Below are 15,960 nucleotides of genomic sequence, written 5' to 3' on the forward strand. Positions count from 1 at the left end.
GCCTTGGATCTGGTAGATGCATCTTGCTGGATTGTTGCATTTAGGTGTTGTTGGCCAGTGTCCATTAGCTGATAGTAGCGTTTTCAGGTTGGTGTCGCTACGGAAGGTGACGTCTATTCCTGTTGTTTTCTTGATGAGACGGCTGATGCGATGACTTATCTGGCCATGGTATGGTATGTTAATTCTGATGGGGGACGGTTCTGGTTTTGTTAACTTGGGAGCTTCTTTCAGGGTCTTGGTGATGGTGTTGCTGACTAGATGGGGTACTCGTTAAGGTCTTAGAAGGTTGATTTCAGGTGTTTCAATTCGCTGTGGAAGATCCAGTGCAGTTGTAAAGAGACATATATTGGTGAAACTGGTCGACCACTGGCTGTCAGGTTAAAAGAACACAAAACATCAGTTCAAAATTTGGATCAGAAGTCTGCTGTATGTGAACACATCATGCACAACCCCAATCACAAGGCTGTTTGGGACAACGCCAGGACAATAGTTAGGAACGCCAGTGACTTAAAAAACGGAAGCTCCTAGAAGCCATTGCAATCAAGCGGAACAAGCCCTCAATCAACAGAGACGGTGGTGTTTGCCTACCCAATGCATGGAACCACCTTATCCTCAGTGACTAATCTTTATCCAAACATCTTTACCTGTAACTCATTAACCTAATCAATACAAGTCTGCACACCAATCAGTTGAAGCCTGTACATAAGTTGAAGCCTGTACATCAATCAATCGAAGCCTGTACATCAATTAATACAAACCTGTATATCTTGTTACCCATAGTTATCGGTCTACTGTTATGTGTATACATACATTCATTTTGAAATTCCGACTGATACAATAGACTAGATGAAATAGGATGAAATGATGTCAGGTGATAATATTGTGAATTTGTTTGTAAACACTTCTCATGTGTAGAGATTTGAGAGGTGAATATGTCAAATATGGCTGCATACATCTGAATGCAATACACATGATACAATGAAGTTGATGTGATACAGAATGTTGCACAGGCATATATAACTATTACAAAGTAATATCTATCCGATGCATGGTATTTGTGTGTCGCCGAAGTACAGTGTCGCCAAGCCAGATGATGAAGCGTACCTATAATCCGTATTAGCAATATGAGTTTAGTTTGTGAATGAGACTCAGCAATATTTTAAGCTATATGACGACAGTCTGCTAATAATCGAGTGTGGACCAGACAATCCAGTGATCAACAGCATTAGCATTGATCTGCACACTTAGGAATTTATGACATTTGTCAGCCAAGTCAGCGAACTGCTATCTGTTGTATTTCACGAAAACCTCACTGGGTTATTATCTACACTTTGCTAAATCTTACTTGTTCATTTACACATAAGTTACCGTTTAACTGTGTAACTGTTTATGTTTACACACGAACAATGTTAACAAAACAATACACAAGGGTATACACACACAGTAACCAACACTCACGCTTAAACTGACCTGTGAGGTGCAACAAGTCGTTGATGTCCAGCCCTTGACCATGATGACAGACATACGTCTTCCTGGTGCGAAGGGAGAGTCTCAGCTAATTAACTGAATTATGAAAAGAGGACAAGACTGAACTCTGATTAAATCTGGGCATATAGCAATGTGGTGACCAATTAATACAAACTGTATCCAAATCTGTACCCTACCATTACTTGCTGTCCTAAGCTATAATCTAAAATCGTTTGGGTGATGAACCTTTTCATATGCAGCAGCGTCTCTGTGGAACTCTCTCCCATTTGAGTTAAAATCATCTCCTTCCCTAAGTACATTCAAATCACGACCCAAGACTCATTTATTTCTCCGCTACAAGTGACTTATAACTATGTGTACCTGCCAGCTTTGTATATTTCAAGTGGAGCGCAGGAAGAGCTCTGAGCAAAACCCCGTGACGTGGAAAGTCTATAAATAGCCTCTTATTATTACCATTACACGGGATTTACCCCACTTGTGCCCGGTACATTACATTACACGGCTATATCCCACCTGTACCCTACCATTACACAGGGCACACCCCATCTGTACCCTACCATTACACGGCTATACTCCACCAGTACCCTACCATTACACGCTATACCCCACCTATACCCTACCATTACACAGGGTATACCCCATCTGTACCCTAATTTTACATGGCATATACCCCACTATACACGTGGTATACCCTATCTGTGCCCAACCATTACACGGGATATACCCCACCTGTACCTACAATTACACGGGGCATACCCCACCATCAAATCCTATATACCCACCATTACATCATGTGTTGATATGTGGCAGTGTTATTAATTATGGAACAGTGTTGATACTGATTCAGTTAATTCACTTGTGGACAGTTGTGTACTGTATGTCGACGTGTTCTATTTTAGACAGTGATCTGAAAGTACCACACGGCAGTGCAGCCTACCCTTGGCATCTCACCTCACATCACCTGTTGAGTGAAGGTCACCATTGTGCAGAGACACTGGATACTCAGACCATCACATCAACCAACTTCCGTAATGACACGGTGAAATCTACACCTCGATGCATATATTCCTTTGAGATGATTCCACTTAATAAGGGTACACTGTTCATGTCAACCCGGGGATATGGAAGTGAGAGGAAACTCAACCAAGGGGGTACTTCTGTCGAGAGTGGAGAGAACACCATCATATGACCAGGGGCACCTTTCACGAAACAACCTTTAAGGTTAACCTTCACTCCCATTCTTTCGAATTGCACTGGTGTTAGCTTAGTGATATAAGATAACCGTGGTGCATAAGGTTTGCAGTTGTTTTCCCCAAGTTAGTGGATACAGTCAACTTCGTTGTAGCTATACATACATACATAACATATTGTCAGTGCTTCAAGTGAGTCTAACCTCTTGATGGGTAGTTTACACGATATGCTAATGATATAGTCACAACTGTACAATAGACTCTATTCTTAGCAGAGATTTCGTCTGGATGTGGAAAGGGCTATATCGCTTCTGTTTACGGGAACGTGAACCTCATTTACGACCATGTCAGTCGACTATCGATGTACTTGATAAGATATAGACTGTTCCTTTCCAAGAATTGAAAGTTAGATTTTACACAGAAATGTGAGTGAAAGTAAAGTGAAACGAGAAAAAGGCTGGGGCGTAACTAGCATTATAAACAAATATACCAATCGGCTTACACACGATTGTTGCTAAACAGGTTGGACAAGCCCCCAGTAATATCTCAATTTACAGCCTTGTAATATATCGGGGTTACCCGGAACTATTGGATTGCTACGCGCTTACTCGACCAGTACAAATACCATCTGCGATACTGTAGTTGTTCTACAGTGTGTGAGTGAGTGAGTTAATATTTATGCGCGTCACATCGGCAATATTTCAGCCATATCGTAACGGGTTATTCTACAGTCCTTCGATGACTGGTTATTTAACAACTTATATTTATTGTGTATGTAAAGCCTTTCTCGTCACTAAATGGTGATGTCAGATTTTAACTCACTCGCTCAGACATTGTTGCCATTTGCGGTGATTTGTATATGACGGTCGCTCACTTGTTCTTAAACACCTGATGTCATCACTATTTCACAGACATATAGATATTGTAAGTATATGTGTATTAGATATACATATATGGGTATCATCAATGTAAATGTAACAACGATACAGGCTACCACGTGTCGTATCTCAGTTGTCCAAACATGTCGAGTGTTACCTGACACAACTACTAGATAACATAATTAAGGGTGTATAACAGGCTTAGTCCAGGTTGGTTGTCATTCCCTGGGTTTGTTTCCCTTCGCTTGCTGATACTCCATGTATTAGGATGGCCTCGAGAAGACAGACAGGACCACACAGGTATAATATGATCTGTTACATGAGGTGAGAGTGTTGTTTTTACAGCGAGAATCTCACCCGAGTGTTGATATCACACGACACCTGGGTGATATTCTATTTATTATCAAGAATCACTCCTCACTGGTTTTCAATGAAAAATCTCACTCTCCTACCCAGAGTTCCATGCGGCAAGCCAACATAGAATCTCTGCCACAGGCCAGAAAGATGTGACGATTGTCAAACCTTTTCAGCAATAAATTATGCATCAAGAATATTACATGAACAGATGAAAGATTTTTGAAGGAATATATTCAATTCAATTCAGTTTATTTTTTTCACGGCCACAGGCCCATATACAAATAAACATAGTGTCATACATATATACATTGATAATGAAAATGTAACACATTTGGCATATATAGTTTACATTTGGTCTTTCATCTTTTCGTATCTAATAGAAATGGCGTGTTTACAAAATTTACATAAGTTATATATAATCAATATATCAGAAGATTTACTTACATGTATAATATATACTCACCTCCAAAAAACCGCATAATGAAAATTGCAGTTTCATGTACGGATGAATTAAAACGTGATTCATTTTACAAATGATTTTGCTCTGTTTATGAATCCTATGGTGTTTATGTCTTGAAACATCACAACAAAACGCACTCTCCGCAAAATACCCGTATTTAACAATATGATTTTCAATTCCGGCGTGTAGTGTCACAGAATACACAATTCACATGCAATGCAAGTGAATGCTGGGGATCAGGTAGTCTCTTTGATGGATAATAAAAGTTGATCGCTGTCTGTCCATTATTCCGTCCACACGTTCAGGCCTGGAACCTACCGAATTGGCGTAGAATCGGGTTCCGTGATGAATCAAGATTTCTATTGGAACGACGCGATGGATGAATGCGAGTGTACACACGACGACGCGATGGATGAATGCGGGTGTACACACGACGACGCGATGGATGGATGCGGGTGTACACAAGACGACGTGAACGTTTCGCCGACGCTTGCGTTTCCCACATGAACAGATTCTGCCGAAGCTGTCTTATGATGCGGAGAGCGATCACCTGCCGTAGAAGAGATGTGGTGATGATCCAGAGCAACCTGACAGCCTTCGCCCGTTGTCAACAGGACATTGACAGGCCCCACACATCACGTCACGCTAGAAACTTCCTACAGAATCACAACATCAACGTGCTACCCTGGCGATCAAGATCACCGGACTTAAAACCCGATAGAACATCGGTGAGATGTCTTGGACAGACGGGTGTGACGCCGTAACCCTGAGCACCAGACACTTCAGCAACTCGCACAGGCACTACTGGCAGTGGGCTCCGTTTGGACAACACGAGGTTCTGAGACTCATTCGTTCTATGCCGAGGCGATGCCGTGCAGTTCTGGATGCCCACGGTGGTCACACTAGTTATTGACTTCTGCGCCACCACACGTCTCCATGTGACCCTCAGACTGACTTTCCTCGACTTGGTGCCAAAGACGGATAAGTCTGCATTCCCAACGTGCATTTTCGATATATTTCATTGGCTCATTGTTACGAGAGTGTATTTTCTGTGATTTGTATTGATTTGTATTGATTAAGTGATAGTTATTATTTGGTCACAATGTTTAAGTTTTGAGTGATAGCTATTTTTGGTCTCATTTCGTACCACGGTAATTTTATTTTTGTGGTACGCCTTTTGAGGTAGCGCTTTACAGCTGCCTCCCTTTAGGCGCTCTTCTACCTCTGAGTACGTGTTTTTAATGTTAGTAAACACGAGGCGGAACGAGAAGTTTCTAAGGTAATGGTGATTTGGTGGCACATAAGGCTGGTTGTTGTGCTGACGGGACTCTTATACACGTACACGGATTGACTGGAGTGATCCGTCTGCCTCTTCGTCTGATTGTCAACATTGACATACACAGAAGACGGTCAGTCTTGTATGTATGTCGATGTTGTCAATCAGACGAAGAGGCAGTGTAACATTCTCTATAATTGTTTCTTACTCTCAAAGCAAGACTTGGTGAATTTATAATATATTTGTGACCCATTACTTTAGATTTGACTCAGCTGCAATGTACTAGAAACCTCTGTTGTGAGTCATTGTATCTGGATCTTTGATCAACACGCATTGATGATTATTTTAGACTTGTCTGTGTTATATTTTTGCAGGTTCTAAGGGGATTTCTTATACATTTTGTCACGACAAATGTTAACCACAACATCATAAACCCTACAAGATGTTTTAAAATAAACATAAAAATACGGTTGAAATTCCTGTATGCGTTACTTTTTGGGGAGAGTATATGAGTTTGGTAAACGTAGCCCATGGATCACATGTGGAAACCCTATCAGAATCAACGCAAATATGTTTGATTTCAGCAAGAATGTCAAAGTAGATATTTCAACAATCTGTGGCAGCTTACTCAATGATGTTGTCAGTGGATTTGTCTAGCATGTGTTACGAGTGTCTATTTTCTGACTGTATATTTTATCATCAATTCAGTAATAATTATTATTGGATGACACTGTTCAGTGTTTTGAATAATAAATATGATGGGTCACATTTCGCATAATAGATGATCCGCATTTTTAGGATTTGGCTGCAGGCTTGTCGAAGAATTATCTGCCCTTGACTTCCTGTTTGTTTACTTCCGGGAGACATTGTTTGGAGGGCATTCTACAGTGTTGGTGATGGCAGTAAGACTTAGTGAGTGCTCGTACTTTGGGGAAACGACTGAAAACGTATATAAAGGCTAGATGCCATGTTGTGAGCGACACAGAGACACACATTCGGACATTCACTGGAGTTACATTGCCAACGCTTTATCCGTCTACGCCTGATCTACTGCTGTCAGACCGCTAACTGCGTTCATTCTGCACGACTCTATCTCTCTCACACTAAAACTTTAGTGAGTTTGCCATACTTTGTGACCCTTGCTGCATTTGTATTGTATTTGAAATTGAATTGTGACTTTGTATACCTTGCTCTCGTTGCATAATAATACAGAATTTGAATGTTTCAAACTTGTCTTTGTTCTGTTTTGCTGGTTCACAGGGGATTTCTTACATTGTTTGTCACGGCAAATTCTTAACCATAACAGTTGACTGAATTATAAAATTGATTTGCCTCCTCCATATTTCCACAGTGCAATGTACTTAAGAGCTTCTTTTACGCACGTATACCGGTTTTGACATTTTATTACACAGTATTTATCATCATTATTATATTATAGGATATTTTTTTTTTCAAAATTTTATTTCTTTCTTCACCTCATAAAATTTTGTCATTCTGAGGAACACATGAATTCGATTCCACCCGTCGTCACCACTGACCGACTGCTTGTCTCTAACGGGCAGTCACTCTCAAGGGCCAGGTATGGACAGCAGCGATTCGGGACGAACGTGGTTAAGAAATTGTCATTTTCAACTGTTTCTCTTCCATGTGTTCAACTAAAACAATAACGTGCGCAAAGCAGAACATCGTATATCCCAGCAGTATATGATGTGCATCCTAGCAGTATCTCACGTAGAACCTAGCAGTATCTCACGTAGAACCTAGCAGTATATCATGTAGAACCTAGCAGTATATCATTTACATCCTAGCAGTATATGATTTACATCCTAGCAGTGTATCCTGTACATCAGTAGTATAAACAAAAGACGGAACGGGACCGGTTCCTATCAAGACCTTAAATTATAAAACATAAAACATGTTTTTAGGAGCATGGTGTCTGTTGTCTTGAATAGAATGCACTATTCCATTTCATTCAGTAGGACAGCTGTTTCGTTCTTCTCTGTCAGAACCTCTTGATTGTCCGCCTTTCAAGATGTACACGTTGGGTCCGTCATCTTTGATGTCCACTTCATCTATGGTGTAAGTTTCCATAGACCATGTCGGATAGGTGGCTCGTTCCTTGTTCTCCAGGCTGGTACTGGTACCTCACGACACGATTTTTTTCTCTTTTCCGTTACTCGATGGTGTGGCTGATTTGGCAGTCATTCTTTCATTTCAATTTCATTGGCTGTTTTTTTTTTGTTGGTGAGACGAGTGATTTCAGGATTTGCCACAGGGCTTCTTAACGCATTCATTTAGTGTTTGAAAGCATACGTCTCAATGAGGGCTTCCTTAAATCTGGCGTGTTTGATGTGTTTTTTTACCCAATATTTTTTTCACGCCTTTCGCCTTTCTGATTGTTTGCTTTCTTGACTGAATACATTTTAGGTCTAAAGCTGATGTATTTCACAATCGGTGTCCTGGCACATTCGTCCTTCGTCTAGCAGAGCAGTTTTTCGTTAGTGGTGTGATGCATCGCAGGTGGTGTTTGGAGTATTTGCTGGTGTCGCACAGGTGGCTGTTTTACTTCTTTTCGCATTTCCATCATCTGTGAATCCGTGTCCGTGAACAGCAATTTGCACCTATCACCGTACTATACTTTTTCGTTGTAGTAAAAGTCATACATTAAGTGATTGGAAAGTTGAGGATGGACATCCCCAAGTAAATGGGCTGGCTGAATTTGATGTGGCTCTTGTTCATGTGCAGTGCTGCTAAATCGTCAGCAAATATTTTGCTTCAGTTGAATGCCAGACTGGCTATCAGTTTCCTGAGTTTTTTCTTCTCGCTTGATCTGACTAGTTTCACGTTCGTGGGTTTTCTCAAATCTCCATCATCTTGCCGAACACAGAGTTGTTAATGAACTTGTACAGAGTCTTTGAAAATCGCTGGTAGAAAGCTTTCGTAAATCCGTGTTCAGTACACACAAGTACAGTTGCAGGTTGTGATAATGAATGATGTATTTTTTCTTGTACATCAAGTTCGGTATGAGTTTAAGGACAATGGTCATTAGTTAATTATTTCCATGCAACGTTTGTGCATCCAGTCCTGATTAACTTACAGGTTGTTGGTGTCAAGGTACAGGATGTGTTTGGTTGGTTTACTCGAGTTGTGATGGCTTTGACATACCGTTTGGTGGCTATGGAAACCCACAAGCCTTTCTGTACATGCATTGCATCAGTCTTTTCAACAAGGCAAACAGAGTAGTAGGCCATGCTGTGTTGAGCACGCTTTTTTCTGAATATCTTGAACACGGCAGCCAAATGGAGCACATCCGTTTTCAAGTACAGGTCATTTTAATCGCCCACATTCTTGCAGTCCAGTTTGTCCCACATGTAATTCACGTGTGAGTAATCGTCCAGGGTGATGGTCGAGTCGGTCAAGTTGCTTTAATTTCAGTCCATGGGAGGTAATCGTGTCTGGCTGAACCTGGACCAGCTCTCCATGTATACATAGGGGTAGACACCATTCCTCAGCAACAGAAGTTACCGTAGACCTGCGCGATAGTCTGCATGATCCAGTGAGAATTGTACCTACGAAGATTGTGAAACACGACGGGGAACTTGATTAAGTTGATTGGGATTAATTTTAAGCCTCAAGTTGCACGCATTGTGAGCGATGCCTCTGTACTTACCAGTGACATGGCAATGATCCCTCACGGATTCACCACACAGTGGTTCGTCGCACACATGGCAGTGAGTGCTCTTGTCTTGAACTCGCCAGTTGTCTTTGGTCATGCACTTAGGAACAACTGAGTACAATGTTTAACTGATGACTTTCTCTTTGCGTTGCAAACATGTGAGAAGTTTTTCGGCGATGTTGGGACCCGTGTACACCAATGGAGCATTCGTTTTTCTGTCGCATCAAACAACCACGTAACGGAACCCACAGGCTTCTGTCTTGTGGTTGGAACGTTCATCTGGGGATGGAGTGACAGTGTCGACGTTTTTGATGAACATCAGTGGCTTGACGAGGTTCATCTGCCAGTCTCTCAAATACTCACCTATCAAGTGCTTCTTCTTCTCGAACCATAGTTTGATGACTTTGTGTTCCTGCAAGTTTGACAAGGTCGGCTTTCTGCATATGGAATAACCTCTGAGCCTACATTGCTTCACCTGGAGTTGTTTCACCATCGGAGGTTTGACATGGCATAACTGCTGGCATCGCCAATTGGCATACACACGACTTTGCTGTAGTCATTGAAAGTGAGTTCATATTCCAGTGCACCCATAGCGTGAAGCCGAGTCATACACAAAACAGATTCAGCAGTGGCTTTTTCGGACACGTGGTCCTTGTCAAGCTGGTCTTACATGAAGCCGTACTCCATGCACAACTGAGTCGATTTACAGTTAACTGAACAGATGCCTCGACACACATCATTATTGCATTGTCCCTAGGTTCATGTAACAGTAAAACATGTTGCTATCGTCGATGCTCAGGACCTCATTGCTGTTGGTTTTAATGGTTTTATTGGAGTTGGTATGACTGATGCTCCGCACAAGTTCACATTTGTTGTTGCAGGAAGTCAAAGCGATGTTAAATGCCTGTCAAATTGTGACAGGAAAATGACATCATTCATGCTCAGTTTGATTTTGAACGATCATGCTGAGACTGTTGGTGATGGTCACTGACTAACGCCCAGCTTTGATGCTCTCTCAGTCTTCAGAAAAGATCTAGCTTTCGTCTGCATTGCAACACTGTTAAAAATACTATATGTTTAATACAATAATGGACGACTCCAATGGTCACCCTCCTGCACGGTGCAGCAGCACTGCACACCTCGTCATGGGTGATAACATGAGCAGCGAACTCTTGAAGACGACTGTGGACGATTACGAGGGCTGGTCAAAAAGTTCTAGGCCTACATAACTTCTAGACTAGTGACACCAACTAATGTTAGAAATGTTGTTGCACAATGTTTTGCATCATCATTTCCAGTTATTTTACTCAAATAGATCAACTAGTTTGAAAGCAACAGGTCCTTGAAGCATACTGGGGTACAAATACGAGTACCACGTGGGAGATGTTGACGGCTGGAGTTCTGATTCTAACTGACAATGCTTTGTCTCACAGCTCTCGACTTTCAAAGTCTGCAGTCGGTCAAGTCTGCATCAATGTGGCTTCGAAGAACTTCCTCATCCTCCATATTCACCTGACCTGCCTGGTCCCAAGCGACTGTCACCTATTTCCAAATTGAAAGAACATCTCCTTGGCAAACGCAATGCCGGTAATGACGAGCTCAAGTCTGCTGTATTCGTATGTATACCCCAGTATGCTTCAAATATTGCTTGTTATATTCCATAAATTACGAGCTTCGAGTCCATTCAACTACTGCACACGATCGATAACACGTCGGGTCAGTTTGAAGTCGCTGTCTGTGATATCACCTACCTCCCGCGATGGATCAACATCAGCAGCAGCAACAACAAGGGGGTTGTCAATAACCGATGGCTACTACAATGTGTCCTGTAGAAAGAAGTCTTCAACCCATGGGAGAAAAATTCAAAATGGACGACTCGAACGGTTGTGATAACCACCAGCGGAAAAAAAATAATTTGAAACTGTGCAGGCCATTAACACAAATGTTCGGATTGCAGTCAAATGAAATATGATGAAATCACCTGACCACCTTCCATATCGCAAACTCTGTATTTATCTCTATCAGCTTAGCACGACGGACAAGGTTCGATCAAGGCGAATGACCTACGATCCTCAGAGTAGTGTTGGTGAAAATGGAAAAGTACAAGGACTGCAGAACCAAATCGTTTTCATCAAGGCAGTACAAGACATCAACACGAGGCACTATCACATAATAATACACGATGGGACCGTAGTCAGTCGTGTATGAAGTTGCGAAAACACTGGAAACCGCAGGGGGTGGGGGTGGGTGGGGGGGTTCATTTGAGACAGTTATAAATGTGAAATCAAATGACAACTTGAACAAGATCATTACATAAACAATATCATAGGACCGTCTGATGTATGGACTGTGCTGACACCGCCTGATGACAATCAGCATGGAATTAGGCACGGCAGGTTGATGTCCACCACTTTAGCCACACCCATAGTGCTAGGCATAGAAATAACAGCCAGAGCGGCAGGGTTGGTGGGATTGTCCTTTAAGTTCATATCTCGCTGAATGCAACGTAAAGCCGTGAAACACAACAACATGAGAATTCTAGTCGAAGTGAAGTTAAACGCAATAGACAATCATATTTCCATCATGCTCATGAACAGTAAAATCTCCGACGAGGAGTTTCATTCAGTGCTTTAGGAACTCGCAAAATACCACTGAATGAAACATGAGATTTGAACCAAGTCTCGTAAAAGCACTGTTATCAGCGAAGATGAGAATAAAAGTTCATAGAATAAAGGAAACAAAACGTCTGACACGCCTCCTTACGACAACCAAAAAATTATCGAAGACGATTCACAACAAATTGTTTCGTGGACAGCAACATAGCGTAGCCAGCCAACCAGCCCAGTGTGCTGTAGATGAATAGCCAACCGAGGGATACACACACACACTACGACTGTGTGAAGGGTCAATAAGAACAAGTATGTCCCAGGCAGCTTCATCCTTCTAGGGAGAAAGAATCGAAGGATGATGGGTTGCGCAACTCTCACCCTTGGAGGTGTAACGGCTACCTTTACTTTCACCTTGAAAGTGCCCCTACTCAGAAGAAACCTTTAGGCGAGTCCACCTGATGTGATCCTGATTTCGTATGCCACAAAAGATGGGATATGAACTCACCAATACAGAGCAGCGCAACTCCACATGAAACGCTCACACCACTCAATCAATCAATCACCGAAGGCCTGATAACCCAGTGCTCAGTTTAACTAGTCTATCCTGAGATTGCATCATCTTCCTAAGCTGGGCGCCGTCCGTACGTTAGCAAAGAAAGTCTGGAACCAGTCTTACTGAATGCAAATGAGGCGGCTTGCTCCAGGTGATGTGTTGCCTTTTCACCTCGAATAAAGGTCTTATTAAACCCAAACACAATGTTCCCAGTGAAACATGCATGCCTTGATACGGTACTGCAACTGGGAGTAATTAGGATGGCTGTGCATTACACACTTTGAGTACTATGGATACAGGAAGGAAGTTTGGGTTAGGCATGATGTCATTAAAACGTAAGCATTTTATATATTTGGGTGAGGTATTGCCTGGGTGGGTAAATGGAAGATGTGTACCTGACGTTTTTGGGAATGACTGGAACCCGTACCCTACAAAGCACTCAATTAACTAAAACAGTCAATGGCCTTTCACTTCTTATTACACTTTTCAAGGCTTAGAGCAAGCTTTGTGTACACGAAAGAGAGAGAGAGAGACATACAGACAGTTAGGCAGGCAGGTAGGCCGGCAGAGAGACAGACAGGCAGGCAGGCAGGCATGCAGGCAGGCAGGCGGGCAGGCGGGCATGCGGGCAGGCGGGCAGGCGGGCAGGCGGGCGGGCAGGCAGACAGAGAGACAGACAGTTAGGCAGGCAGAAAGAGAGACATACAGTTAGGCAGGCAGGCGGGTAGGCAGGCAGCGAGACAGACAGGCAGGCAGACAGAGAGACAGACAGTTAGAGAGGCAGGCAGGCATTCAGACAGGCAGGCAGGCACACAGACAGACAGACAGTTAGACAGGCAGGCAGACATGCATTCAGGCAGGCAGGCAGAGACACAGAGAGAGAGACACACAGACAGTTAGGGAGGCAGGCATGCAGAGAGGCGGGCAGGCAGACAGGCAGAGAGACAGACAGTTAGGCAGGCAGACAGAGAAACAGACAGTTAGCCAGGCAGGCAGGTAGGCCGGCAGAGGGACAGACAGACAGGCAGGCACACAGACAGACAGACAGTTAGACAGGCAGGCAGACATGCATTCAGGCAGGCAGGCAGAGAGACAGACAGTTATGCAGTCAGGCAGGCAGGCATTCAGGCAGGAAGATAGGCAGACAGAAAGACAGACAGTTAGACTGGCTGGTAGACAGGCAGTTAAGCAAGTGAAGCAGACAGGCAGACAGATATGAAGGCAGGCAGACAGAGAGACAGGCAGAGAGGCAGGCAGTGAGACACAGAGAGAGACATACAGACAGTTAGGCAGGCAGGCATGCAGACAGACAGTTAGGCAGGCAGAGAGACAGACAGTTAGGCAGGCAGACAGAGAAACAGAGAGTTAGACAGGCAGACAGACAGGCAGGCAGATAGCCAGGCAGGCAGGTAGGCAGGCAGCGAGACAGACAGGCAGGGGGGCAGGCAGACAGACATACAGTTAGAGAGGCAGGCAGGCATTCAGACAGGCAGGCAGGCAGAGAGACACACAGAGAGACACACAGACAGTTAGGCAGGCAGGCATACAGAGAGGCGGGCAGGCAGGCAGGCAGACAGAGAGACAGACAGTTAGGCAGGCAGGTAGGTAGGCCGGTAGAGAGGCAGGCAGGCAGGCAGGCAGGCAGACAGAGAGATAGACAGTTAGGCAGGCAGGCGGGTAGGCAGGCAGCGAGACAGACAGGCAAGGGGGCAGGCAGGCAGGGAGGCAGGCACACAGAGAGACACAGAGAGAGACACACAGACAGTTGGGCAGGCAGGCAGACAGAGAGGCGGGCAGGCAGAAAGGCAGGCAGACAGAGAGACAGACAGTTAGGCAGGCAGGTAGGTAGACCGGTAGAGACAGACAGACATACAGTTAGAGAGGCAGGCAGGCATTCAGACAGGCAGACAGGCACACAGACAGACAGACAGTTACACAGGCAGGCAGACATGCATTCAGGCAGGCAGGCAGAGAGACACAGAGAGAGACACACAGACAGTTAGGGAGGCAGGCATACAGAGAGGCGGGCAGGCAGGAAGGCAGGCAGACAGAGAGACAGACAGTTAGGCAGGCAGGTAGGTAGGCCGGTAGAGAGGCAGGCAGGTAGGCAGAGAGACAGACAGTTAGGCAGGCAGACAGAGAGACAGACAGTTAGGCAGGCAGGCGGGTAGGCAGGCAGCGAGACAGACAGGCAAGGGGACAGGCAGGCAGGCAGGAAGGCAGGCACACAGAGAGACACAGAGAGAGACACACAGACAGTTGGGCAGGCAGGCAGGCAGGAAGGCAGGCAGACAGAGAGACAGACAGTTAGGCAGGCAGGTATGTAGGCAGAGACAGACAGTTAGGCAGGCAGGCAGAGAGACAGGCAGAGAGACAGACAGTTAGGCAGGCAGGCAGGCGGGTAGGCAGGCAGCGAGACAGACAAGCAGGGGGACAGGCAGGCAGACATACAGTTAGAGAGGCAGGCAGACATTCAGGCAGGCAGGAAGGCACACAGACAGACAGACAGTTAGACAGGCAGGCAGACATTCATTGAGGCAGGCAGAGAGACAGACAGTTATGCAGTCAGGCAGACAGGAATTCAGGCAGCAAGGTAGGCAGACAGAAAGACAGACAGTTAGGCAGGCTGGTAGACAGGCAGGTAAGTGAAGCAGACAGACAGTTAGGCAGGCAGGCAAGACAGACAGACAGTTAGCCAGGCAGGCAAGACAGACAGACAGTTAGGCAGGCAGGCAGGCAGGCATTCGGGCAGGTAGGCCGGCAGTGAGACAGACAGTTAGGCAGGCCGGCAGTGAGACAGACAGAAAGACAGACAGTTAGGCATTTAGGCAGGCAGAGAGACAGACAGTTAGGGAGGGAGGCAGGCAGGCAGACAGACAGACATACAGTTAGGGAGGCAGGCAGGCAGACAGACAGACAGAGAGACAGTTAGGAACGCAGGCAGGCAAGCAGGCAGGCAGGCAGGCAGGCAGGCAGAGAGGCAGACAGTTAGTTATGCAGTCAGGCAGGCAGGCAGGCAGGCAGTTAGGCAGACTAACACTTTGTGTAAAAGTTTAAACTGCACATAGTAATTAGTCAGAACAGCTGGACTTCCTGTTGCAGGTTGGAGCCTGTATTGTGAACAAAAACAAACGGATGGTTGGCACTGGTTACAACGGAATGCCCGATCGATGCAGTGACGACAAGCTACCTTGGGGCAAGGGAGAAGGTTTAGAGCGGAATAAACATCTTTATGGTATGATATGAACATAAACAGCGGAACAAACATCTTCATTGTAAGATATCAACATAAACATATGCGCTACGATCAACCAGTGTTCTAACTGAAGCACTAGGTAAGAAATTACATAGCCATATATTACAAATGGTTGCCACAAGCCGTAATACCCTTCAGTCTTCCTGAACGTAGCCAGTGCTAATATTTTGTGTCAACAGTTGTATCCGCTGTGGATCACTCAAACCATGGAATACAG

General features: G+C 44.5%; 1 protein-coding gene across 5 annotated transcripts in view; it reads right to left on the minus strand.

Moving 5' to 3' along the window:
* The window catches only part of LOC137274681 (probable deoxycytidylate deaminase), a 195,160-nt gene that overhangs the window by 15,558 nt on the left and 163,642 nt on the right, over window positions 1–15,960 (minus strand). For 2 of the 5 annotated variants that reach the window (XR_010956190.1, XM_067808016.1), the window contains exons 1-2: window positions 1,714–1,831; window positions 1,471–1,532 (exon numbers count right to left, since the gene is read on the minus strand). Coding sequence is in view for 4 of the 5 variants with exons in the window: in XM_067808016.1 (XP_067664117.1) it covers window positions 1,471–1,532; window positions 1,714–1,787 (136 nt within the window). In the remaining variant the exon portion in view is untranslated. Of the gene's footprint in view, window positions 1–1,458; window positions 1,533–1,713; window positions 1,832–15,960 lie in introns of those variants that run through there. The other 3 variants (XM_067808017.1, XM_067808018.1, XM_067808019.1) reach the window with 2 other exon arrangements.

The sequence above is a fragment of the Haliotis asinina genome, chromosome 2 (genome assembly GCF_037392515.1).
Source record: "Haliotis asinina isolate JCU_RB_2024 chromosome 2, JCU_Hal_asi_v2, whole genome shotgun sequence".
NCBI classification, from domain to species: domain Eukaryota; kingdom Metazoa; phylum Mollusca; class Gastropoda; order Lepetellida; family Haliotidae; genus Haliotis; species Haliotis asinina.